Source organism: Eubalaena glacialis, chromosome 13, assembly GCF_028564815.1.
Source record: "Eubalaena glacialis isolate mEubGla1 chromosome 13, mEubGla1.1.hap2.+ XY, whole genome shotgun sequence".
Taxonomy (NCBI): domain Eukaryota; kingdom Metazoa; phylum Chordata; class Mammalia; order Artiodactyla; family Balaenidae; genus Eubalaena; species Eubalaena glacialis.
In genome coordinates, this window is record NC_083728.1 from 1,912,555 (window position 1) to 1,937,031 (window position 24,477).

At 61.9% G+C, this 24,477-nt stretch overlaps 2 protein-coding genes across 2 annotated transcripts; one reads left to right on the forward strand and one right to left on the reverse strand.

Annotated features, from left to right (window-relative positions):
- The first annotated feature begins 1,750 nt into the window (after positions 1–1,750).
- On the forward strand, positions 1,751–15,848 carry CABLES2 (Cdk5 and Abl enzyme substrate 2). The gene is made up of 10 exons (XM_061208052.1): positions 1,751–2,160; positions 9,170–9,241; positions 9,337–9,429; positions 10,526–10,603; positions 11,202–11,310; positions 11,709–11,874; positions 12,254–12,357; positions 12,534–12,640; positions 13,278–13,482; positions 13,622–15,848. The coding sequence occupies exons 1-10, from the start codon at positions 1,766–1,768 to the stop codon at positions 13,760–13,762; spliced, it is 1,470 nt and encodes a 489-aa protein (XP_061064035.1). The 5' UTR covers positions 1,751–1,765; the 3' UTR covers positions 13,763–15,848.
- Positions 15,849–16,034: 186 nt separating this feature from the next.
- On the reverse strand, positions 16,035–17,390 carry RPS21 (ribosomal protein S21). The gene is made up of 6 exons (XM_061207759.1): positions 17,295–17,390; positions 16,998–17,060; positions 16,819–16,882; positions 16,608–16,679; positions 16,178–16,233; positions 16,035–16,098 (listed from the first exon to the last, which is right to left on the reverse strand). The coding sequence occupies exons 2-6, from the start codon at positions 17,045–17,047 to the stop codon at positions 16,089–16,091; spliced, it is 252 nt and encodes an 83-aa protein (XP_061063742.1). The 5' UTR covers positions 17,048–17,060; positions 17,295–17,390; the 3' UTR covers positions 16,035–16,088.
- Between the last annotated feature and the right edge of the window lie 7,087 nt (positions 17,391–24,477).

The window sequence follows — 24,477 nt, forward strand, 5'->3', positions numbered from 1 at the left end:
TGTGCAGCTGGCAGGGTCAGGGGTCATCTGGGCTTCCACCTGCCTGGGCAGGTGACGCAAGAGGCTCTTGAATGTGCCCAGGGATGGGAAGTCACTCCCTTTCTGAAGGGCAGGATCAAAACCAGCCCCGTCTGCAGAGCATTACACGGACCAGGGCAGCCTCTGGGGAGGGCTGTGGGAACACAACAGGGAATGTCTGCCAGGCCCCACACGGAGCCCCTCCACACTCTGGGTCCCTGGTCCACTGGCCTGTGAGCCATCTGCACCACCACAGGGCACACAGGGCAGCTCACCCAGGCTTCCACCCGACAGACACAGAACCTGGAAGAAGACCACGCCCACTCCCCCCGCCCCCCCCCCCACCCCGTCCCTGCGGCACCACCAAAGTTTAACATAATGCCAATTGGCAGAGGAGGAAAGTCTGCAGGGCCCAGCTCCATTATCGGGCAGCAGACAGCATGGTTTTGGAGCTGAGGGCCAATAACCAAATGACAGCCCTCCACCGCTTCATCCTCCCACCGCCCCTTTTCATTTCCCTCATCTGACATCCGCTTAACTATTAGCTACCAGTTTGGCAGCCCGTCCCCGCCCCAACCTGCCAGGGTCCTCCTACTGGTAACCGCTGGCCAGCAGGGCCAGGCCCTGGGGCCCTGATCCATGATGATGCTGCTGGCCTCCCGCTCGCTAACAGGCGCTCTGCAGGCCAGGGCTGTGTCGGCCCCGCCCCCGGCCCCGCCCTCCAACACCTGCACGGAGGAGAGAAATGCGTGTGGCGTGTATGGTTCCACGCAGGAGCATTCACAGCTGCGTGGGCAAATCACACGGCAAGTGCCGGTCTCCAGCCGCCGGGAAGACCCAGCGCTGGTGACAGCCCCGGGCTGAGCCCACTCAACCCTGACCATACCGTGAGGTGGAAATCAGTGTCCCCACCTGAAGGATAAGTAAGCCCACAGGCACACAGCTGGACAGAGCAGGCCAGTGGCACAGAGGTGGCTGCAGGACCCTGCCCCTCAAGACACAGGTGGGCCCCTGGGGGCTCCAGAAGGCAGCACCTGAGCATGAAGCCACCGGCTCCGAAGTTGGGGGGTCCTGGTACAGAAGAGGAAGCAGGCCTGGCACCCCCCAGACTCTAGGTCGCTTTGCTGCTGACGGCCGTGCAGGACTCTGTCTGGGGCTGAAGGCCCAGCACCGCCCGCCTGCCTGCCACCCCAGGCAGGTGCCTTCTCCCCTCGGACTCGCGGTGTCGTCTTCAGTCACTGGGGGAGGCCAGGGGGCACCGCTGGCCATTCCTGGGGCTCCCGGCGGGTGGTACAGCTCCAGCGCCCGCACGTCAGACCCCCGCCCCCGCAAAGACACATACCCCAACAGGGGAAGTGCGCTGGAGCCTAAAGACGAGGCTTTAAGAACGCTGACCACGAACGCCACAGCCCAGCAAGTGGAACAGAGCACTGGCGCCCCGGGGCCGCGACTTCCGAGCAAGGACTCGAACCCGCGGCTCCTCCACCGCTCGCCCAGAGCCAGGCCTCGCGAGCCCGGCCGGCGGGCAGACGCGCTTCTCCCGGCTCCCCACTGGCCGCCTCGGAACCCGCTCTAGGACCCAAGGGAGCCGCTCCCCCCTCCGCCCCCGGCGGCGCCGCGCTGGCCAATGGGCGGGCGTAACGGCCATGTATTTGCATATGGGTGCGCCCTGGCCAATGGGCGGCGAGCGCGGGCGCATGCGCGAGCGGGAGGGCGGTGGCGGGCGCGCGGCGGGCTCAGTCGGAGGATGGCTGCGGCCGCGGCGGGTGGGTCTGCGGGCCAGTCCCCCGGCCCCGCCACCGCTCGGGCCGCGCCGCAGGCGTTGCGGCGGCGAGGGGATTCGCGGCGCCGCCAGGCCGCGCTCTTCTTCCTCAACAACATCTCCCTGGACGGGCGGCCCCCGAGCCTGGGCCCGGGCGGCGAGAAGCCCCCGCCGCCGCCGCCGCCCGCCGAGGCCCGCGAGCCGCCCGCGCCGCCGCCGCCACCGCCGCCGCCGCCGCCCGCGCCCCCCGCCGGCCTGCCCCTGCCCGGACCCGCGGGCAGGGCCTCGGCGCCCCAGGGCCTGCTCAGCCCCGCGCCCGCGCCCGCGCCCGCCGGCTTGGGCCTTGGCCTGAGCCTGGGTCTGGACGGGCAGCGCCAGAGGTGAGTGTGGCCCTGGTCACCTGGGGCCTGGGGGGCGGCGGGGTGGCCTGGGGCTGGGTCAGCGCGGGGGTCGGGGTCACCTGGCGGAGTCACCCAGGGCTCAGGGTTGGGGGCAGTGGAGTGGCCCAGGCAGGGGTTGAGGTGGCCTGGGGGCCATGAGCAGTTAGCAGGGTGTCACGGTGGCCCTGGGCTGGCTCAGCTCGTAATGTGGGGTTGAGGGGATCTACAGAGGATGAGGATCAGCTCGTGACACAGGGTCTGAGTGACCCGTCAGCATAGGACTTGGAGATCGGGAGGTGACCCTGATCCCCTGTGAGCCCCAGAGACAAGTTGGGGTGCCCTGGGCCCTGTCAGTGAGGGACAGAGGGTTGGGGTGTCCTGCGTCTTGCCAGCCCTAGAAGGGAGTCTTGACTGGGCCCACCATCCTAAGACGTCAGAGTCAAGAGTCATCTGCGAGCTGTCAACTCCCTGGACACGGATGTTAGGGTTTCCTCGGGCCCTGTGAGTCCCCAGACTTAAGGGTCATGGTCCCTTTAATTCTGCCACCCCTGAATACAGGGTCAGGGTCCTCTCAATCTTGTCAATGCCCTGAACATGGGTCTGGGGTTCCCTCAGCCCTTATCAGCCTCCAGACACAGCCCTGTCAGCTCCAGACACACCCCCCTCCCCAGCCCACTGTTACCGGTCCCACTGACACAGGGACTCACAAACACCCCCTCTATGTTCCCCTTCGTTCTCTAAACTGGGTGACCCCCTCCATGTGGGCCAGGGATCTTCCCTGTACTGTGACATCTAGCCCCAGAGTCTCCCACACCAGGCCAGACCTCCCAGCCCCCCATCCCACAGCTACTGGTCACTGGAGGCCCCCCATTGCCCCTGCCTCCTTTGTCCCCTCTGAGCTCAGGGCCCCTGGGCCTGTCACATCCCAGATCGCAGGCACTCCCCCTGCCCTGATCTCATTTCTAGGAACGCCTCAGCCCATCTCAGGGCTACCCCCACCCCTGAGCTCTGCCCCTCTAGTCTGTGCCCCCTGCCCCAAAGCCTGCTTTCCTCAGCCGGCAGACTCTCCCACGAAGTGGTCCTGTCTCCTGGCAGCCGTCAGCCTGAGGACAGTCCCCCCTTCACGCCAGGTCCCATTCGAGTCACTCCGACACTCCAGGGCAGAGCGGCAGGGACGTCCACTGCGTGAGGCCTCGTGGGTCCCACTCACCTACAGCCAGGCCTGCGCTGTGCCCTCCTCTCCCGGTCCCGCTGACCTGTGTGTGGTGCTGGGCAGGCCGTGTGTCATTCAGCAAACAGTTCAGGCGCCCCGGTTGGGGGCCAGGCCCTCCCTGTGAACCAGACAGGCCGGCAGCCTGGCCCACGAAGCTGTTCGAACGGGAGGATGCAGTGAAGCGCCTGTAACCAGGAGCCCTGCCTGGCGATGGTGCTTGATGGCGCTTGCACTGCTTCTGAAGAGTGTGTGAGGGGCCCAAGCTCTGGAGGACGCAGAACAGGCTGGGACGTGGCGCAAGTCAGGTGCCCTTCGGTGTTCCCGCTGCACCCTCCACGGTCCCGGTGTCCCTCCTCCCCTGGCCTGGCCCGTGCAGGGAGCCCTCTCCTGCCCCTCCCTCCCACTTGGCCTTCCAATCCCCGTTCAGATGTCGCAGGGCTGCACCTGCCCACCCGGACTCTGTCCCCCCTCGGTTTCTGCTGCCGAGCACAGGGCTCAGCCCTTGGGTCTGAGGGTCACTGACCCTCCCCTGACAGATGGCAGTCCCCTGGGGTGGGCACTGTCTGTTTCTCTCTGTGCTCCCTGGGCCCAGAGGCAGGGCGGCGGATAGTCGCTGCTGAGTAGCAAAGGGGGCTGCCAGCTATAGGCTGTGGACTTCGAGGGTAAGTTGTTCTGGGGAATGGAGAGAATCCTGAGGGTCTTTTCCCAAAGTCTGTGTCACGAGTGTGGTGGTCTGACCCAGGCTTTGGGAACAGACCTGGTTGGAATTCCAGCTCCACCTCTCAGGAGCTCTGTGACTCAGAGCAGGTGGCACAGCCTCTCTGAGCCTCAGTTTGCTTCTCTGTGAGATGGGTTTGTGTTAGGCACTACCTGCCGGAGGGGCTGTTGTGAGGTCTGCTGGATGGCCAGGGCTCAGCGAGGGTGGCAGTGGCCCGGCCCGGGGAGTGAGGACTCGCGTTACATCCCAGTTGCCCAGGGTGTGCTCACAGCTCAGCCCACGGCGGGGAGTTTGTGTTTCATGCTCAGGGCACAGTCTGGTGTGGCTGTTTCTGCCAAGCCAGTGAGTGAATCATCAGAATCCTTATCTGCCTCCCTAGAACTTTGTTTTCGTTTCAACACCGTGGTCACCTAGCACTTACCCGGTTTCTGGGCTTCTCCGGCTGGGTCAGACACAGGCTTGCAGGTCCTCTGCCTGCCCCACCAGACCGCTGTGCCCTTCTCCGTCCTGTTGGCCCTCCTCTCTCCTGGGGGAGGCCTGGAGGCTTCAGACAGCAGCAGGGTTCCCTCTCACCGTCCTGGAAGTCACAGGCCTGAGTCAGGGTGTGGGCAGGGCCTTGCTCCTGGGAGGGCTCCGGGGTAAGGGTCCCCCAGGTGTCCTGGGCTTGTGGCCACAACCCTGCAGTCTCTGACTCCGTCCTCACACAGCTTCCCCTTGGTGTCTCTGTCTTCACCTGGCGTTTCTCTCTGTTTATAAGGACACTCTGATCCAGCCGGTCATTGGATCAGGGCCCAGCCTAATGGCTTCATCTTAACTTGATCACACCTGTGAAGACCCTATTGCAGATGTGGTTGTAGTCACAGCTGACAGGGGTGAGGACTTCAGCACATATTTTGGGGACACTGTTCAACCCCCAGCAGTCGTCATTAGTGTCCAGAGCACTAACAAGGGGGAAGGTGAGCCGGGGGCGTGGCCGGGTTAGCTGGGAGCAGAAACCCTTGCGATTCTGAAGGGTTTGCGCAGGGTTGGCTCCGAGAAAGGGCCTGGGATTTTAGCTGCCGTCTTGGCCAGGAGCCGCCTAGCGCTCTGGAGGCTGCTGAGTGCCTGTCCAAATTAAAGCGATTTCGGTGGAGTGTCTGGCAGTCTGTTCACATCACTGATTTGGGGGTTTCTTGCTCTCCAGCTGGAAAACGGCTGGAGGTGGTCACCGAGGTTGGAGCCTAGAGGGGGTCCAGAGGCCTTGCTGAGATGGAGGCCGGCCCAGGACCGCACGTGGGTCCTGTCACCCGGGGAAGCTGGCAGGGACTTGGTGAGACAGGGTACCTAGGACGACCCACTCACTCAACAAGGATGCGCGACGGCCTGTGATGTGCCAGGCCCCATGCTCGGGCAGGGGTGGAGTGGTGGGCCGGCCGGACAAGACCCCTGCCCACACTCTCCTGGCAGGGGAGGGTTCAGTGTCGTCGTGCTGGCCCCTGTCAGCGGCCTGCCCGTTCTCAGACCGTCTGAGCCCACGTACAGCAGCCCCTGCACGTGGCCCCTGGCCCGGACTGAGGGGTCTCCCAGCTAGGCAGGAGCCCTTCTCTTCTCAGCTGGGGCCGTTTTTTCAGTTACAAAGTGAAGGAGTTTATCAGACAGTGGAAACAATGTCTAAAAAGTGGCGATTTCTCTTCCTGCCTGTCTCTGGGGGAAGGCGAGTATGGGTCACCGGTTTGTAAAGGGGCAGCTGTGAAAGTGAGCCAGTGGGGTGGTCGCCTGTGCCATCTTGACAGCCTCCCCTGTGCCCCCGACCCCGTCTTCCCTACAGAGTCCAGCGCAGGCGGCCTCGGGCCAGTCGCTGTCATGTGGGGGACACCATCCCGTGTGCCTTGGATGGCTTAGCCGCGAGGGCCTCCTGGCTCCCTGGGACTTGCATTTGCCCAGACGTCAGGGAGTGGGAGGATGTTAGCTGAGGTGGCAGGAACCCAAACTTTGTTCTTTGTAGTTTGTTTGTAGCTCTTTTTAAACAAAGTTGTAATGGGCGTACAGGGAGAGGCACGCACATGCTGACCACTGACCACCAGGACTCGGGGCGCGGCACCGCCTGTCCCCCCGCAGATTCTCAGCCAGGCCCTGCACACACCGCTTCCAGGGGCCTGCTCCCAATGGGGTCCACGGCGGGATTGCTCCCAGTGCGGGTCGTTTCGGGTAGAGCTGCTGGAACGTTCCTGTCGTGCCTGCAGGCCCGGGCCGGCATGTGGTCAGCGTTGGGATTCTGAGCCGTTTGCAGAGCGGCGAGTGCTTAGGGGTGCCGTCTTCCCAGGGTCACGTGGGAGACCATGGAGGTCCCGCCTCGGGACTCCTGAGAGGCTGCCTCCGAGGTCGACCGGCCAGTGGTGGGTTTGGAAAGGGCGCCGCCTAAGGAAGGGGCCGGGCGCCAGTCCCCATCCTGGGACGAGCGAGCCCGCAGCTGCCTGGTGGCCCCCGGAATGTCCCCATCCCAGCGGGGCTCTCGGCCTCCCTCGGGCCGCAGGGCCAGCTCCTCTGGGGTGGCAGGTGGGAAGGGGGGGCTCGAAAGCAATGGCCCCTCACTTGGCCAGCTTGGTCTGTGCTCAGAATTCAGGGTACCATCGTCAGCGTTGTCCCTGCCTCTGGACCCAAACCCAAATAGCATCACGCGGACACAGGCCGAGTTCAGGAAAGGAGCCCTGAGAGCACAGAACAGCCTTGATTCCAGCTCCCCCGACGCGGTCAGGAGGGCGGCACGGGGACGGGTGGCAGAATCCAGGGGCAGAGGCAGCGCCGGGGTGCAGGGCGCAGCTCCCAGCCCCTAACCCCCGCCAGCTCTGTGCCTCAGTTTCACCACCTGTACGCTGAGGGCTGTGAGGATTGAGTTTACGTATAAAATGCTTACAGAGAAGGAAATGTAGAAGAAAACCACAAAGACGGAGATGTACGAAGCCAGCTGGGATCAGGTGTTGAAGCTTGGTGGGATGAGAGGCGGCTCCTGGAGCGAGCTGGGCCAGAGGTCAGGCCGCCGGGGAGTGGGGGTGCTGACTGTGCCCCTGGGCTGGCCCCCAAGGGCCCATGGCTGCCTCCGTGGAGACTGCCGCTGGCCTCTGGGCCCTGTAAACGAGGTCCCAGGCGTGCAGGAGCTGTCGGGCCTCACCTGGGAAATTACCTGAGGAAGCGAGCCTGAGAAAGCCACGCGGGACTGCTGCCCGGGGCCTCTGAGCCCAGCCCCGCGGGGCAGGACACGCACACCTGTCTGGGGCGTTCCCGTCTCCACCAGGCCGGCTTCGCTTCCCGGCACGGGTCCTGCACGTCCACCTGCAGTGGGGCACCCTCTCAGGGCAGGGCCTGCCTCATCGCCCACCGTGGGGCCGGTGCTCACCGGCCCCTACCCCAGGCCTCCTTGGTTGCTGGGTGTCTGCCTGACGCGCCCCTCCTGCTGCCCCCTTCCCACCTGGCCTCAACTGGGAGAGATGGCCTGGCCGTGCCAGGCCTCGTCTGGACGCCAGGGGTCCTGCTGGGGGGAGGGTCCCGTGAGATGCTGCAAGGAAGGCGGCATCTGGGCAGGCTGCAGCTTCCGGGAGCGGCTCAGCAGCAAGCCCTCCTCTCTCTATCCCTCCCTAGGAGCCCAGACGCGGCTCAGGCTCTTAGGAAATGGCCGCTGTTGACACCTGGGCCCTGGGCACCTGCCCAGCCCAGGCTGAGTGTGAGACCCGTGTTCCTCCATCTCGTAAACCACGGCGACCTGAGCTCCAGGAGGAGTGGGGCAGCAGGGCCCGCCTTCTTGGCTTTGTCCTGAGCGGTCCCTGTTGGTGGCCTTGGTGGCAAGAACCTGGGTGTGTGATCTTGAGCTGAGGGTGCAGCCTGCTCAGGGCTTCTGGGCCCCGTGCCGGGTGGGAGGCTGCCCTCCCGAGCTCCCTGTGTGCTGGGTGCTGGTAAGGCCCCGTCCTGGGATGGTTATAAACCAGACCAAACCCCGGTTTGTCTCTGGGACAACCCCAGCGCTGTCAACACCTCAGAGGGCTGGGGGGAGCCCCCAACTGTCATCGGGCGGCCGGTCTTTGGTTCCCTTTTGTGGTCACCGACACTCCTCCCCGACCCCCCAGCACGTCTGGGGTCTCTGGGCTTCAGCCTCAGGCCTGACCTAAGGCCATTTGTGTCCCCTCCCGAGGAGTCGCTGAGGCCATCTCCCCAGCCCAGGGGGCCTCCTGACCACGCAGCCACGCATCTGGGTTCAGACTCTCCTCTGCGTGGTCTAATAGAAGCGCTTTCCTCCCTGTCCCTGGGCAGGGCCTTGCTCCGGGAAGAATTCTGGCCGCCAGGCCTGGACGGTGCTGAGGAGGGGCTGTGGGTTGATGGATCTCTGGCTCCTTTATGCTCCCAGGCGTGGGCTGAGAGGCAGGAGGCAAGGGTGGGGGAGCACCGCGAACTCAGCACGCCCACTGTGCTTCCCGCCAGGCGACAGGCCCAAGCAGACACCTCCCTGACATGCATGCCAGGACTGCTGCTGCCTGGGGAGGGGGAGGGCCACGTGTGAGCTGAGCCTCAAGTCAAGGGGGACGCAGCCGTGGGAAGATCTGGAGAAAGAAGGTTCCAGACCGAGGGAACAGCCTCTGCGAGGGCCCTGAGGCCGGGGGCGGGGGCTGGTGCAGGGAGGGCGGCCCAGCCGAGGGGGAGAGGCTTCTGGGTGTCCTGGGCCGGGGGCAGCACTGGCGGCGGCTCCACACGCTGAGGTGGGCGGGAGGGGGTTGGCAGGACATGTGCTTGTCTGACGTCCAGCACTGCAGAGCCACCGCTGGACCCTGTCCAGCCCCCCCATGCCCCCTTCCCGGGACCCCTGGCTGAGCTCCAAGAGGCAGTGGGCAGACCAGGGCCCGGCCAGCCATCCCTGCCGGTGCCATGTCCCCCTCAGGTTCTTCTGGCCTTGGGTGGCCCTGCCCAACACTCAGACCTCACCGCAGACCTGCTTCTGGCCCATGGCCTGGGGGCCCCATCGGGGCCTGAGAAGCAGGCTGGGCCTCTGGGAGGAGGGCCCACGAGGCAGCCTCTGGACAGTACCCTGAGGCCCTGCCGTGTCCTCTTTACAGACGGCGCGTAGGCTCCCAGCGCTGCTCCCTCGAGTTTCTGGAAGACACGGTGGGATGTGCCTCAGTTCAAAGGTAAGGAGCCCCGCCTGCCGCTTGCACCCCCGTCCTTTCTCCTGGGGCCAGAGAGGCTCCCAGGAGGGGAAGAGTGACCTGCTTTTCACCTGCAGAACTAAACATACATCTGGATCCCCAAGACACAAAGGCCTGAAGAAGACGCACTTCATCAAGAATATGAGGCAGTACGACACCAAGAACAGCAGGTGCCAGCGTGCGCCAGCCCAGCCCCAGCCCTGGGGCTGCCCACCGTGTCCTCCCTCGAGCCTGGTGGGATCCGGGGTCCTGCCCTTGTCAGCAACCCTTTCTTCCTTCAGTGCGCTAAGGAAGTGCTCGCCCACACGGCCCAGCCCATGTCCCTTCGGAAGTGGACCTTCCTCCCCATCCCACCCTCTTCCCTCCGTATTCACCAAACGCTGGGGTCCACAGCACGTCCTGGGCAAGGAGCCACCCGGCCACCCCAGCCTTGAGTAGAAGTCTAAAACACAGGGACATTGGAAACACAGTGGGAACAGGCAGAGTGATGGGCTGTGTCCGGGAGAGAAGGGAACACAGAGGGCATCTGGCTTCCCTGAACCGGGCTGCAGAGTGACAGCCAGTGCCCAGCACAGCCCTCCGAGGCCCTGCATCTGTAGAAGCCCCGTCCCTCATGCCCCGTGTCCCGCACGCTCTGGCCTTGAGGCCATCGTCCTGACCCAAAGCGTCTCCAGACCGTTCCCCTTCCTGCTAGAGGCCGTGCCCAGGCACCTACCAGGCAGCTCTGGTCGGGCAGTGCTGCGTCTTCCCTGCGCTGGCTGTAGCTCGGACAGTCCTGGGTCCCCCAGCGTGGTCCCCAGCATGACGGGCTTGGCCCAGGAGCAGGCCCCCGGCAGACTGAGCGCCAGGCTGGCTTCAGTGGGCCCTGGGTGCCCAGGGTCCCAGCCAGGGAAGGGGGTCTTCCACTGTCATCCTCCCTGCTGAACTGGGGCCGGGCTGGGCAGAGCCATGCCCAGAGGAAGGAAAGGCCGTCCTCCCTGCTGTGCGCCCTGCACAGCAGCCCCTCTCGGGCCACTTTGTCTCGGGACATGGAACTGGGCGCTTTCTGATGCCGTTAGGCTCCTACCCTGCTGGGATGCCTGAGGACGGGCTTCCTCGACCAACCGTCCTCGGGCACGTGTCTCTGCCTCTGGTGTCTGCACAGCCTGGTCTCTCTTGTATGAACCGCCATCCCGGGCATCCCCTGATGCCTGGAGCAGTTCCCATCCGAGTCTAGGCAGGAAGGGAAACGCCTGCCGCCCTGCCCTGACCCCGTCCTTCCCGCAGGATCGTGCTCATCTGCGCCAAGCGGTCCCTGTGTGCGGCCTTCTCGGTCCTGCCCTATGGAGAAGGCCTGCGCGTCAGGTGAGCGGCTGGTCCCCACCGGCCGGGGGCTCCACACCGTCACAGACTCACATGGGGCCAGCAGACCAGCTTCTGCCGAAGCTGCTTGAGAGCTCTGAAGGCCATCTGGGCCCTGGTTCTCTGGGAGGGGCGCATCCGCACTGTTAATCTCGTTTGAGCTGCTAAACGTCGGTGCCTGGGACGTTCCTCCTGGCGGGACACTGCTGTGCCTCCCGTGACCAGTCCAGGCAGCTGTGCCCAGCGCATAGCCCCGGGAAGAGGGAGATGGCTGTCAGGGTGGGGACGGCGCGGCGGGACCTGTGTGCCCGAGGGTGTGGCTGCAGGTGGAGGGCGCACCCCTGGGAAGTGTCTTGGGGTGAAGCCGAGGTCGGCCCACCACCAGGGAGACTGAACAGGAAGGGCCTGGGACCAGGAAGGAGCTGAGACAGAGACGGCTCTCCCAGCGGGAGTCCTCGTGACCCCTGCTGAGGCTGCTACAGAGGGAGGGCGGGCCTCGAGGGTGCGGAGCTGGGGCGCTGTGGACCCCTGGGGCTCGGCTCCCCGCCTGCGTGAGGTCGGGGGCGGGGCCGGCAGCTCTGTCCCGTCCCGTGCATTGCAGTGACCTGAGGGTGGAGAGCCAGAAGCAGAGGCATCCGTCTGGCGGCGTCTCCGTGTCTTCCGAGATGCTTTTCCAGTTGGAAGGCGTCGAGCTGGGGGCGGATGGAAAGGTAGGAGCAGAGGCCGGGTGGGGGCGGATGGAAAGGTAGGAGCAGACGCCGGGTGGGGGCGGGGGCCTTACGTGTGCCCGTCGAGTAAGTCGACTCAAAGTTGTGTTTCACTTGAGTCCTCGAAAACGTAAGGTCCGGCGGGAGGCAGCCGCAGCCTGTGCAAACAGGCCGGTCACCTCGTGGGGGCCTGGTGACGATGGGAGGTCGGGGCCCCCAAGGCAGGGAGGAGCTCCGGCTGCAGACCCCAGATGAGGGGCGGGGCGTCTGAAACCTGCAAGGGGGGAGCAGCGTCAGCCCTGGGCGGCGGGTGGCGGGAGCTGCAGCCGTCAGGAGGGACCTGGCTAGACCTCTGGCCCTGGACGGGGCGGCGGAGCTAAGCCCGATGCACTGCTTGCCAGGTCGTGTCTTACGCCAAGTTCCTGTACCCCACCAACGCCCTGGTCACGCTCAAGCCGGACAGCCACGGCCCGCTGCCTCAGCCCCGGCCCAGTGCCCCCCGCGCTTTGCTGGGGCCCAGATGCAAACCCATCCCGCCCAGGGCGGCGCCAGCTGGCTCGGAACTAGGTAGCCCAAGGGCCCTGACCGGGGGCAGGGCAGGTGGCCCAGTGCGTCCCATCCGAGCCCACGGTCCGCCCAAGCCTGGGGAGCGGGTCCGCCGCAGCCTCTCAGGAGGGAGGCCCCCAGAGCGCACACCCTGTGCTGCGCCTGAGCCCAGCCGTGGAGGACCTGCACCCACCGATGGCTCCGGGCGGGGGCCCCTCCTCATCAGGACGTCCTCCCCGACCCCGGCCCCCGAGGAGGGGGACCACGCCTGGAGCCCCCGACCCCGCTCTCCTTGTCCCACAATGACGCCCTCAGCACAGCTGCTGCCTGGCACTAGGCCGGGGTTGGCCAAGCCGCTCACCGGGGCTCGTGGTGGGTCAGGGCTGCCCTCTGCTCGCAGGGGCCGACGCGGGGGATGCCCTGGAGTACAACCCCGACCTCCTGGATGACCCTCAGTGGCCCTGCGGCAAGCACAAGCGCGTCCTCATCTTCGCGTCCTACATGGTAGGGGCGCCGCCCAGGGCTGGGCTGTGGGCTGGCACCGGGGGCGGGGGCAGCTACGCACCCTGGGCCCAGCCTCACCCACGTCTCGGCACCGTTCTCGGGGCCTCACGGTCGCAGGCCCAGGTGGCATACAGACGCCCCTGGGGCTGCATGGGGACGGTCCTTCTCCGTTGCAGACCACAGTGATAGAGTATGTGAAGCCCTCCGACCTCAAGAAGGACATGAACGAGACCTTCCGGGAGAAGTTCCCACACATCAAGCTGACGCTGAGCAAAATTAGGAGGTGAGGAGGGCTGAGGCGGGCGTCCTCGAGCCCGCTGCCCGACAGGGCCTTCCGCAAGCTGCTGCCAGGCCGGGTCTACGTAGATTCCTGAGCTTGATAAAGGGACGCGCCCCTCCTAAGCCCCCTCCCGCCGTCCAGCCAGGCCAGTACCAGCAGCTCCCCTGCCGCCTCCTTGGTCAGGTGCCCTCGGTGCTTCTCATACCTGCCCACACCTGCAGGGCTCCTCCTCACTGGCGCCCACAGCCCCTGAGCTGGGCCCTGTGACCGTCCCCGCTCGATAGATGAGGAGGTTGAGGCCCCACAGCCAGAGGTCCAGACTCTGCCTCAGCACGGCCGCACCTCAGGGCCTTTGCACTGCCCTTCCCTCCCCACACGGCCCCCTCACTGCCACAGGAGCACGGGGACTCTGTCCTCCGGGGGGTCCCCTTGAGGACAGTTGGGTGCCGCGGGCCCAGCCGAGGGCCGAGGGGAGACCAAGACCAGCCTGCTGCCCGCCCACCAAGCCATGGGCCCTAGCGCCGGGCCACAGCCTCTGGGAGGAAAGGGCGCTTTTCTAGGGGCCCAAAGGCACACCCCTCAAGCAGGGACGTGGCCGCCTCCTGGCCCCAAAGCCCTTGGCTCCCGTGTAAACCCGCAGTTTGAAACGAGAGATGCGGAACCTGTCTGAGGAGTGTGGTCTGGAGCCCGTGACAGTGTCCATGGCCTACGTGTACTTCGAGAAGCTGGTCCTGCAGGGCAAGCTCAACAAGCAGAACCGCAAGCTGTGTGCGGGCGCCTGCGTGCTGCTGGCCGCCAAGATCAGCAGCGACCTCCGCAAGAACGACGTGAAGCAGCTTATCGACGTGAGTATGCACGTCCCTGTCCCAGCCCTCCCGGCTGCGGGAGCGGGGGTCACCGCCCACGCCCAGACCCAGCCACCCGGCCACCTGGACGGGAACCGGAGGAGGGGCCGCAGCCCAACCCCTCTCTTCTTCAACACAGAAGTTAGAAGAAAAGTTTCGCTTCAACAGACGGGATCTAATTGGGTTTGAGTTCACGGTGCTCGTGGCCCTGGAACTTGCTCTCTACCTTCCCGAGAACCAGGTGTTACCTCATTACAGACGCCTCACGCAGCAGTTCTAGCCTGGCCCGGCCCTGTGGGCGCATTTCCAGGCACTGGGTGTGGACGCGCGGCCCTCGCCGGCTGGTGCCACTGCGCCTCCACGCCCCTGCTTCCCTGGAGGGACACGGCTTCCATTCCAAAGCACACCACGCCACCGCGGTATTTCGGAGAGCCCTGCTGCATTCCTCCGTGAACAAAATGTGGGGCTTCGTTGTTGTTTCTTTTTTTCCTGTGCCTGGTCTGGAACCAGGACTTTGATTTATGATGCGCGGTGGTGAATCCTGACTTCACAGCGTTTCTCCTCTTTGCATCACCCAGCCTGCTGCTACCATCGTAGCCACCGCACTAGCATCTCATGGAGATCTGGGTTTCCAGACCTCACCGCACGCGCTGGATTGCTAGCGTTAACCTGTTGGGGCATTAATCTCGGCTGTCTGGGGTTTTCGGACGTGGAGACCGCACTGTGGAATCCCCACTCCCCCCCTCGGCCCGACTCCTTCCCAGCCCAGCACAGCCCCCTCGGGGGGTGTGCACCCACCTCCCCGCATCCACACACACAGCTGTGGCGTCAGCCTAAGCCAAGGAGAACAGACCCCTGGTTGGTTTTGGTCTCATTTTTTTACTTTCGGACTTCTGTTCTTTCAAGGATCACATCACTGTGAAGTCCTGATGCCCTGTTGGGGGTCACGCACCCCAACAGGCCTCTGGGCACAGAACTGGCCCACCCCACGCAGGGATCCGTCTCACCGGGAAGACCCCCCTTGCCCACAACACTTGGGACCTTCAGGATGACTGGATTGCTGGCTCTTGATCTTCCTAAGCAGTATTGTGGAGAAACCGCGTTTACTGTCGTGTAGGATTTGGTTCAGTGGGTCTTTTTTTCCTGAGGGAACAGAAACTGGTTAAACGGCGTCTGCTGAAGTTGTGACTTGAACCACACTTGACCCTCCAGCAGGGAGGAGACCCCTTCACAGCCCTGCCTCCCCACCAGGGTCGGGCCAGCCTTCTTCCTCCCGGCAGGAAGTGGGAGCCGCCTTGGCCGGAGGAGCCGCCACACCAAGCAGACCCCAAGGGCTGGTCGTTGTCCTGGGCAGGTGTGTGCCCGGCACGCCAGCTTGTCTACGCTCCACGTGGCCCAGTTCTTCCGCTTGCTGCCCCACCAGAAACACTGAAGACCGCGGGCTGGAGCTTCTCCTTCACGGGTCAGCTGCTCTCAGAAAGGACCGTGTTGGCTGGGCCATTAAGCTGCTTCCCTACTGCTGTCCCATAAACCAGTCACTGGAGGGGCTCCGGGACAGCCCCACCCTGCATCCTACGCGTGTGCACTGGTGCTTTTGCAGAACGGAGGCCAGCCCTCATCAGAGCGCTCAACCACCAGCAACTTGAGACCCCAGCAGGGGTGCAAGACGGCACCTCCCGCCCTGCTGGCTGCTGTTCCTTCTGCCCCAGTCAGGCGCTTGGGCTGAGGGAGGAGAGGGGGACGACTGCAGGATGCAGCGCGAAGCCCAAGTCTGTATTCCGACCTTATTTATCGAGGAGTGCCTCTTCCCTGTCTTCCCCAAGACGGCTCCCAAACCTGATGTGCACCAAGGAGGGCTTGAAGGATGAAGCTGCTAGGCCCCAGGCAACTCTTCTGCCAAGTGACCTGTCCAGCCAACACAGCGTCTCAAGGACACTCCTGTTACAGGCACTGCAGGGGACCAACTTGCAAAACGTACGTCCTGGTTTACAATTAGCCTTGAGGAACACATCTTCCTGGAAATTTCTATACAGATGTTAGAGTGGCTGATACAATAATTTTACAATAATTTTACAGTAAGTTTGCCTGTTTATGTAATGAGAATTAGTCATTCACCAAACCCGTCTGTAACCTTCCCTTTAGTGCATTGCGTCCTTTTTAATGTCAACAGCTGCCACTGTGTGGTACTCAAGTGAAGCCAGTATTTAAGGCATTAAACTTCAGCCTAAAATGTCACCCCCTAGAACCAGCCCAGACATCTGTATCCAAGGGCCTGGGGCCACTCCCTCAGTGCCTAGGAGGCGCTGTGGACTTAAATGAGCGCTTAAGTGGCCCTCTGACCTCACTGTCTAGTCAAGCGTCATGGATCTGTTTGCAAAAAGTAATGTATTTGTGCTTTAAGTAAAATTTGGTTTTGCAACATGTGTCACAGGCTGCCCTTCAGCCGGCCGGCCCCTTCCAAAAACAGCAAAACGCCAGCCCTGACCCTCCGGAGCCCAGAGGAGCCCCCCCACACACACACACACACCAAAGCACAGAAGTGAAACAACAGATAGGTTTTCATTCTTTATTTATGACACACGTTCCACATCCAGGATCCTCTCCAGTCAGAAGTTCCTGGAACAAAAGGAAGAACTTTAAAATCTGGTCTCCAAAGACATCCTGGGCCTCTGTGCCCAGACCCCAGCCCTCTTACTTTGAGACAATGCCGTCAGCCTTGGCCAGTCGGAGAATGGAGTCATCTGACTCGCCCTAGGGGAGAACGCACATTGGGACCAGGCGCCCCGCTGGCCAGAGGTCCAGCCACACTGCCGTCCAAACCGAGCAAGGGGAGACACGCTAGCATCAGGCAGACCCCTGACGGTACAGGGGTCAGACCCCTGGGGCCTGAGGGAGCTGTGATAACTGGGAAGCTCCGAGGTCGTCGCCTGCCTGTTTTCTCAGGGTGGGCCCTTTCTTGGGCCCCCGAGCACCCTTTTCCACCCCCAGGAAGAAGCTGGCAGCCAGCACAGTCCAGTGCAGCAGGCTCCAGTCTATTCTGCCAACAAAGCTGCTCAGATTGGGAACAGGGAGGGAGATGCCACTCCGGCTCAAAGGCCCGCTGAGCAAGGCTGGGGAACACTCACCATCCTGCGAATGGCCCCGCAAATGGCGTAGGTTTTAAACTGGCCGTTAAACCTGCCTGTCACCTTGTCAACCTATGAATCGAGAATGGGGGTCACAAAGAGATGCACCCAAACGCCTTCGGGTCTAAACCTGGGGTTTGGGAATCGACGTGAGGCCCGCCCAGACCTCGCCCCCTCCCCAGGGGACAAGCCGTCCCGCCGCCCGGCTCACCTCGGCCACGTTCATCTGGATGGACGCGTGGTCCTTGGCGCCTATGATGCGGTTGCTGGCAGAGCTACGGGGGCAGCGCAGTGAGCGGGGACGGGGCTCGGCGGGCGAGGGGCAGGGAGAGGGCTCGGCGGCCGGTGGCGGCGGCGGGGGGATGCAGGGACGGGGCGGAAGATGCTTACCATTTCCGCGGCACGTACAGGTCCACGAACTCGCCGGCGTCGTTCTGCATGTTGAGGGAGCGTCTGCGGAGCCCCCCGCAGCGCCGTGAGGACGGGCCGTATCCGCGCGCTCGGCTACGTCCCCGCCCCGCACCGACCACGGGCCCCGGGCCGCCCCCCCCGCCCAGGCCCCGACCCCCGCACGCCCGAGTCCGTCCCCGCCCCGCACCGACCCAGGCCCCCGCGCCACCACCCAGCCCGGGCCCCGGCCCCGGCCCCGACCCCGACCCCGACCCCGACCGCGGCCGCGAGACCTACCTGGTAGCTCCACGATGAGCGCGAACGCAGAAAGGAAGGGCCTTCTCCCCCGGCAGTGCTATTAGCGGGTGGGGCGGGGCCTCGGCGAGTACTTCCGGGTCCCGCACGCCGCCGCGACTCTACGCAGAGAGCAAGGCCGGCCGCTCTGACGCACTTCTGCTTCCGGCGGGTGAGAGCCTCCTGACGTTCGGCCGCCGCAGGGTGGCTGCGGCCGAGTCTCGAGAGCGAGTCGCAGTGCTGGGCGGGTGGCCGGCGCGGCCGCTCAGTCAGGACCTGCGGACCCGGGGGGCGAGGGCGGGGGCTCTGGAACGGGCCGCGCTCGTCAGCACGTGAGAGCTGCGGACCGGAGCGCTTACCCCGGAGACAAGCCCGGCATCACGAACGTGGACGCAGGAGGGCCGCTGTTGGTTCTAAGAGCGAAGAGTGGAGAGAGCCCCTGGGGTCTTGAGGAAGGAGCGGCAGGGCTGGGGTGGAGGGCGCCCTCCCAGGATGTGGAAGACAAGCCCTCGGGAAACCAGTGCCTGAGCAGGGAAGGAGCTCGGCCAAGCCTCGTGGCAGAACCAGGTCGAGCCCCCCCCAGCCCTTCCCTCGCCCTGCACCATCCGGCCCCTGCCCAGGACCCCTCCTCCCACATCACGCCCACTCCATCCTCCACGGAGCAGTCTCTCCTGGTGCCAAGGGTCCGTTAAGGAAGAAAATAGAAAAACTCCAGGCTGCAGAGCTGACTTCCCAGGGTCCCCCGCCCTGCGTTCCTGGGAGCGTGCCCTGCAGCCTCAACTAAAACATCCCCCTGGGCTTCCTCTCACGGAGGAGAGGGAAGGCCCCTCGGGGGTGGACTCCAGACCCTGCGCCCTTGGCCTCCGCCTGCTGCCCGGGCTGAGCCTGGCCGTGGAGTCTCCGAAGTCCAAATGCCCCTTTGCTTGGCACGCTCTCCCTATCCTTCCAGTGTGGGCTCCCAGCTCACTTCCCAGGGCTGTGTCTGCTCACCCTGTGGTGACGTGCAAATGCTCCCCATCAGCTTGGCCACACGGTGCCCCATTTGAGTCACTGCCAACTTCTGTGCGGCTCTGGGAGGGTTTAACATCTGGGCCTGGTGGGGGCTGAGGCCACCAGTTCCCTCGTACCCGGAAACCAGTGTTCGTGCGGGCAGTGTGTGTGCTGTTGCTTCCAGTGGGTGCCAGCAGCTGGACATCAGGAGTGAGGTCACCGAGGCCAGCGCCCTGTAGGAAGGTCACACTCCACGTTCATGCCAGCCCTGAGAGGTGTGTGCTTTTTCCAGGACCCGCAGCACGTGCACAGACATTACGTGTGTATGTTTGTGATTGTGATACCGACCAGGGTTCTTGGCCTTCCCTAATCAATAGAAATTGATAAGAAGCCAGACAAATTCAGGCAAGGCTTTATCGGGGCCCCTGCTGCAGCAGGGGGGAGCGGAAACAAGTAACGGGTTCCCTTGCTAGCTCCCCAGGGGAGTTGAGCTGGTTCCTTATATGGGGTGAGGATAGGGGCAGGTCCAGGGCTCGGGCCAGAGGGGTGGCTTAGGTGGTCTGCCCACCCCTCTGGTGGTGGGGTGTGCAGGGCGCATGCACAGGACCCTGCTTTTGCTCCCTGTACCCTGTTTTTGCTCCCAGCTCTTTAAAAGTGGCAGCTGGGATTTTGGTCGTTTTGTATCTTTCTGTCCATAATTTGCCTCTGCTGTGCGTGTATGCTGCTATTTTTCATCCCATACAGTTTTTTTGTACAATGTTTTGTAGCTCAAGGAGACATCTGTCCAGGTGCAAGCCTTGCAGCAAAGGGTCCCAGGTGCCAGCCTGTCTCAGTTGGGGGTCTGCACAGCTGGCCTGCCTATCAGTGTGTGGGTCAGCCCAGCTAGGCCTGGTCATCAAGAGATCGTCTCTGTAGCTGAGAGGCAGGAGACGGAGACAGCTAGAGCCCCAGAGCACCAGAAAGGAGAGAGGCAGAGCGAGGTCTGCGAGAGTCCTATCCATCAGAGTAGAGAGCCCAGAAATAAACCCTCACACATGCACACATATGGTCAAATGATTTTTGATGAGGACCGTTTAAGAAGGAAAGGACTGTCTTTTCAACAAGTGTGCTGGGAAAACTGGGTCTCCACATGCAAAAGAATGAAGCTGGACCCTTACCTCACACCAGTTGCAAAAATTAACTCAAAATGGATCAAGTACATAGACACAAAACGTGAAACTATAAAACTCTTAGAAGAAAACATAGGACACAACCTTCATGACACTGGGTTTGGCAATGATTTCTTGCATATGAGACCAAAGGCTCAGGCAGCAGCAACAACCAAAAAAAATTGGACTTCATGAAAAATTAAATTTGTGCATCAAAAAGACACCATTGGGGGACTTCCCTGGTGGCGCAGTGGTTAAGAATCTGCCTGCCAATGCAGGGGACACAGGTTCGAGCCCTGGTCCGGGAAGATCCCACGTGCCGCAGAGCAACTAAGCCTGTGCGCCACAACTACTGAGCCCGCGTGCCACAACTACTGAAGCCCGTGTGCCTAGAGCCCACGCTCCTCAACAAGAGAAGCCACTGCAGTGAAAAGCCCGCGCACCACAACAAAGAGTAGACCCCGCTCGCCACAGCTAGAGAAAAGCTTGTGCGCAGCAACAAAGACCCAGTGCGGCCAAAAATAAATAAATAAATTCATAAGAAAAAGAGACACCATCAGGACTTCACTGGCGGTCCAGTGGTTAAGACTCTGCACTTCCAATGCAGGGGGTGCAGGTTTGGGGAGCTAAGATCCCACGTGCCTTGTGGCATGGCCCCCCCCAAATTTTTTTAAATAAAATTTTCCTAAAAAGACACCATCAACAGAGTAAAAAGGCAACCCAAAGAATGGGAGAAAATATTTGCAAATCATACATCTGATAAGGGATTAATATTCGGAATGTAGAGAGAACTCCTAAAACTAATCAACAACAACAACAACAAAAACCTAATTCAAAAATGGGCAAAGGACTCCGAAAGACATTTCACCAGAGAAGATATACGAATGGCCAATAGGAACATTTAAACATGTGCAGCATCTGCTAATCAGGGAAATGCCAGTCAAAACTACAACGAGATACCACTCAAACCCACTATAAAATATAATATAAAAAAATAAATATTATAAAAATAAACATGTTGACAAGGATATAGAGAAATTGGAACCCTTGTGCACTGTTGGTAGGAATGTAAAATAGTACAGCTGCTGTGGGAAACAGTATGGTGGTTCCTCAAAAACTTAAAGATAGAACTACCATGTGATCCAGCAATTCCACTTCTGGGTCATTTACCCAAAAGAATGGAAAACAGTGTCTTGAAGAGATATTTGCACACCCATGTTCACAGCAGCATTACTCACAATAGCCAAGAGGTGGAAGTAACCCAAGTGTCTATGGATGGATGAACAGATAAGCAAAATGTGGGCTATGCATACAGTGGAATATTATTCATCCTTAAAAAGGAAGGAAATTGTGACACGTGTACAGACGAACCTTGGAGATGTTCTGCGAATTAAAATAAGCCAGTTCTAAAAAGACAAATACTGTGTAATTCCACTTATACGAGGTACCTAGAGGAGTCAAATTTAGATGGAGAGTAGAATGGTGGGTGCCAGGGGCTGGAAGATGGGAATGGGGTATTAGTGTCTAATGGGTATAGAGTTCCATTTTACAAGATGAGAAAGTTCTGGAGATGGATGGTGGTGACGGCTGCACACATTATGTGTGTGTTTAATACCGCTGAACTGCACACTTAAACATGATCAAGGTGGTAAGTTCCACGTTATATGTATTTTATCACAATCCAAAAAAAACATTTAAGACTATAGGTCACGCACGCATGCACACACATGGGCACACACACAAGACATCACAGTCTCATCTTCCCCGAGGTGGGATCCCAAGGCCAAGATCTTCAAAAGGAAGCCCTGTGACCCCACCCTCGGGCCTGTGAAATCTGGATGAGCCCCCCCCCCCTTTAAGAAACCCTGCTGTCTGAAGTCTCAGGTCCCACAGACAGAGGAGCCAGTGGTCCCTGAAGGGAGCCTACGTGGGCCTTCCATCAGCAGGGCCTCCTGGCATCTGAAGTGGCGGGGGGCAGCTGCTCAGGCTGGAGGCTGCCAGAGGTCAGGAACCTGGGGAGAGGTGTCCCCACATCCCACTTGTACTCTTCCCAGCAGCCACTACGGGGCGCCCAAGAGCTGCACCTGGCCCTGCAGGCAGCCCTGCGAGGGACCCAAGGGCAGAGGCTCACCTGTCCACTCTCTGCCCACTTTCCTGCCGGCTGAAGGGGGCTGGCCACCTCCCTCAGGCCCCTGGCCCCTCGCCCCTTGCCCAAGGGGTGACTTGTTTACTGAGCTTCCTGTGGGGTCTCTAGGTTGGAAAAGGGCCAGAGGCAGGGTGGGATGAAGGGACTGGGGACGGGAGGACCTGGCACTTGAAGACACTGTCCTGAGCCCTTTTTGCAGCTCCCGGGGCAGCTCCCAGGGGCTCAGAGCAGCAGCTCTTCAGCAGGATGGTCCCCATCAGGATCCCCGAGCACTTCCAGGTCTACAGAGCATACACCTGTTACTGCCCGCTGCACCCCCAAGTGCTCTAGATCACCCTGACTTCCAGTAACCCATCAGGATGGCAGGCTGACTTTGCACCCTCCCTCTGCCTCGTAGCTGTATGACAGGTCACTTAGCTGTCTCCTCCTCCTCCCGGCTTTAAAGTAGGGACAGCTGTAAGAGCACCACCCGGGAGGGTTAACACATATGCGATGCTCAGAGTGGACGTGGCATTCAGGAGGCCCTCAGCATCCCCATCGTCACGATCAACATCACTGCCACCTTCATCATCACTGCTACCACCATCATTATTATGCTGTGACCCCAGGTCCCACCGCTATAGATTTGAACCCTGGGCTGATGACTCCAGAAGCTGCACTATTACCACCCCAGTCTCACACGGGTCCTCATTCAGGCTGCCCAGCTGGGTGACAGCGGCCAGTGGTGTTGGATGGTGTCTGTCTGCAGCATCCGCTGCCCATTCCCCAGCACCATCCTGGGGGCCCACCTCACAGACAGGTAAGCGAGGCTCTCAGCCTTCCTGGGGCGCCTCCCTCCTCCTCCCAGAGTGGCTGCTTCTGGGCCGGGTGGGGCCAGGTCAGCCTGAAATGTATTGTGTGTGGAAGGGAACCAGCCCCAAAACCAGGAAACCCTCCTTCCGGGCCTGGGCGCGGGCCAGGGTGAGCTGCAGCTCAGGGCCAAGGGACAGGCTTCTCCCTGTGCAGACCCGGCCAGGAGCTGTGGCCACTGGCCCTTCCTGCCTGCCCTGTTCTCTCGGGAGAAGGCCCAGCTCACGACAGAGTTCCTGCCTCAGAGGGGCTCCCAGGAGCCGAGGGGCATGCAGGCTCCCACCGAGCAGGTCCTGGTGCCACCACCCCCAGCCGTGATTCCAGACCATCCTCTGGTCTCAGGGAGATAGGCAGACGCCGGCCCTCCCCAGTCTCCGTGAGGCTCAAGGGAGGTCACAGCCGGCGTGCAGCCCCAGCACGTGGGTCCAGCCTCAGTGACCTGGGCTGTGGGGCCTTGGGCATCGTTACTCACAGGCTGTCAGAGCCGGGGGAGCCTGAGAGTGTCTGGCCAGCGTCACGTTCTCATCTATTTTACTTTATTTTTTCATTTTATTTTATTTATTTTACCATATGATATTTTTTCATTGAGATATAAGCTACACGTGGTAAGGAACACAAACCCTAAGCTTCCACCCCCTGGGTTTTTACATCCGTGTTCACCCAGGCAGGCAGGGTATGCTGCTGACTGGGCTGGCATTGGGGCAGGTCTGGGTGGCTCCCCGGAGGCCCTCGCTGGCCCCTTCCCCAGTTACAGGCGCGGGCACTCTGGAGGCGGAGTGGGGGGCTGGGCCGGGCACCCGGACCCCGGCTGACACCCAGCGGAGAGGACTCTGAGGTCAGAGACACCCAAGAACGTCCATCTTCTGGCCCCATCCCTCCGGTGGGGCCAGGCTACAAGGACTGAGCCAAGGACAGGAAAGGAGGCACTTCCGCCCCAGGCACGCACACAGCGTCCAGCTGGCTCATCCTAGTGGACATGCTGCGGGCTCAGCATGCTGGCCACAGGCCAAGATGTTCCAGCCAAACCAGTGGAGTTTCAGGTTCAAAGCAAGAAGGCTGCAGAGAGCAGGCAGCAAGGCCCACCTTTACCCCCCGGGCCAGGCCTGCCAGGGGTGGACACCAGGGTCTGGCTCCAGGCTGACCTCTGTCCCAGGCCCCGCCATCCTGAAGGGGCAGCACAGTAATTAAGGCAAAGACCTGGGAACCGGGCAGGCCTGTTTTCTAGTGCCGACTCCCTGGCCCCGGCCCCTCTCCTTTCTTTTTTTTTTTAAAGATTTTTTGATGTAGACCGTTTTTAAAGTATTTATTGAATTTGTTACAATATTGCTTCTGTTTTATGGTTTGGTTTTTTGGCCGTGAGACATGTGGGATCTTAGCTCCCTGACCAGGGATCGAACCTGCACCCCTTGCATTGGAAGGTGAAGTCTTAACCACTGGACCACCAGGGAAATCCCCCCTCTCCTTTCTGAGCCTCAGTTTCCCCATCAGAAGGTCGAAGCTGTTCTCCCTTCCCCCATGGGTGGAGGTGAGGGTTCAACAGGACCCGGCAGCTGGGGGCCTTGTACACCTGCGGGCGGGCACAGACCTAGGGAGGGAAAGACCACTCTTCCGCCCACCCCTTTGCTGCTGTTCTCTTCAGTGGAAATGGGTACTGCGGTCTGTCTGTCTGTCTGGGAGGTGACCTTGGACCAGCTCTTCCTGCCCTGGGAGGAACCGGCAGCATGTACAGCGCAGGAAACTGAGGCCAAGGGAGAGGAAGTGGCTCCCCCAGAGTCACGGAGCCAGGATGCAGGGCAGGGCTTGAACCCAGCCTTGGGCTCTGGGGGTGGAGGGGTGGGACGCAACGCAGCCAGGACGGGCCCTTGTGCCGGCGGAGAGGACCCCCACCTGACCCCCCCCGCCCCAAGCTGAGCCCTAAGGAGGGTTAATGGTGGGCTTTCAGGCACGGTGCACTCAGAAGCGGCGGTTTGGAGGTCCTTCACCTCCCTGCTCTGCCCCGGGGACGCCCAGCAGGGGGCCTGGGTGGATAGGGGTGCGTGTGGGGCCCAGCCCA

Bases quoted from the DNA above. Each gene is read 5' to 3' on its own strand.
- RPS21 (XM_061207759.1), bottom strand. From the start codon at position 17,047: ATGCAGAACGACGCCGGCGAGTTCGTGGACCTGTACGTGCCGCGGAAA. The intron at 16,680-16,818 runs GTGAGCCGGGCG...CTCGATTCATAG, and splicing joins TCCAGATGAACGTGGCCGAG to GTTGACAAGGTGACAGGCAG. The intron at 16,234-16,607 runs GTGAGTGTTCCC...GTTCTCCCCTAG, and splicing joins GCGGGGCCATTCGCAGGATG to GGCGAGTCAGATGACTCCAT.
- CABLES2 (XM_061208052.1), top strand. From the start codon at position 1,766: ATGGCTGCGGCCGCGGCGGGTGGGTCTGCGGGCCAGTCCCCCGGCCCC. The intron at 11,311-11,708 runs GTAGGAGCAGAG...ACTGCTTGCCAG, and splicing joins AGCTGGGGGCGGATGGAAAG to GTCGTGTCTTACGCCAAGTT. The intron at 13,483-13,621 runs GTGAGTATGCAC...TCTTCAACACAG, and splicing joins ACGTGAAGCAGCTTATCGAC to AAGTTAGAAGAAAAGTTTCG.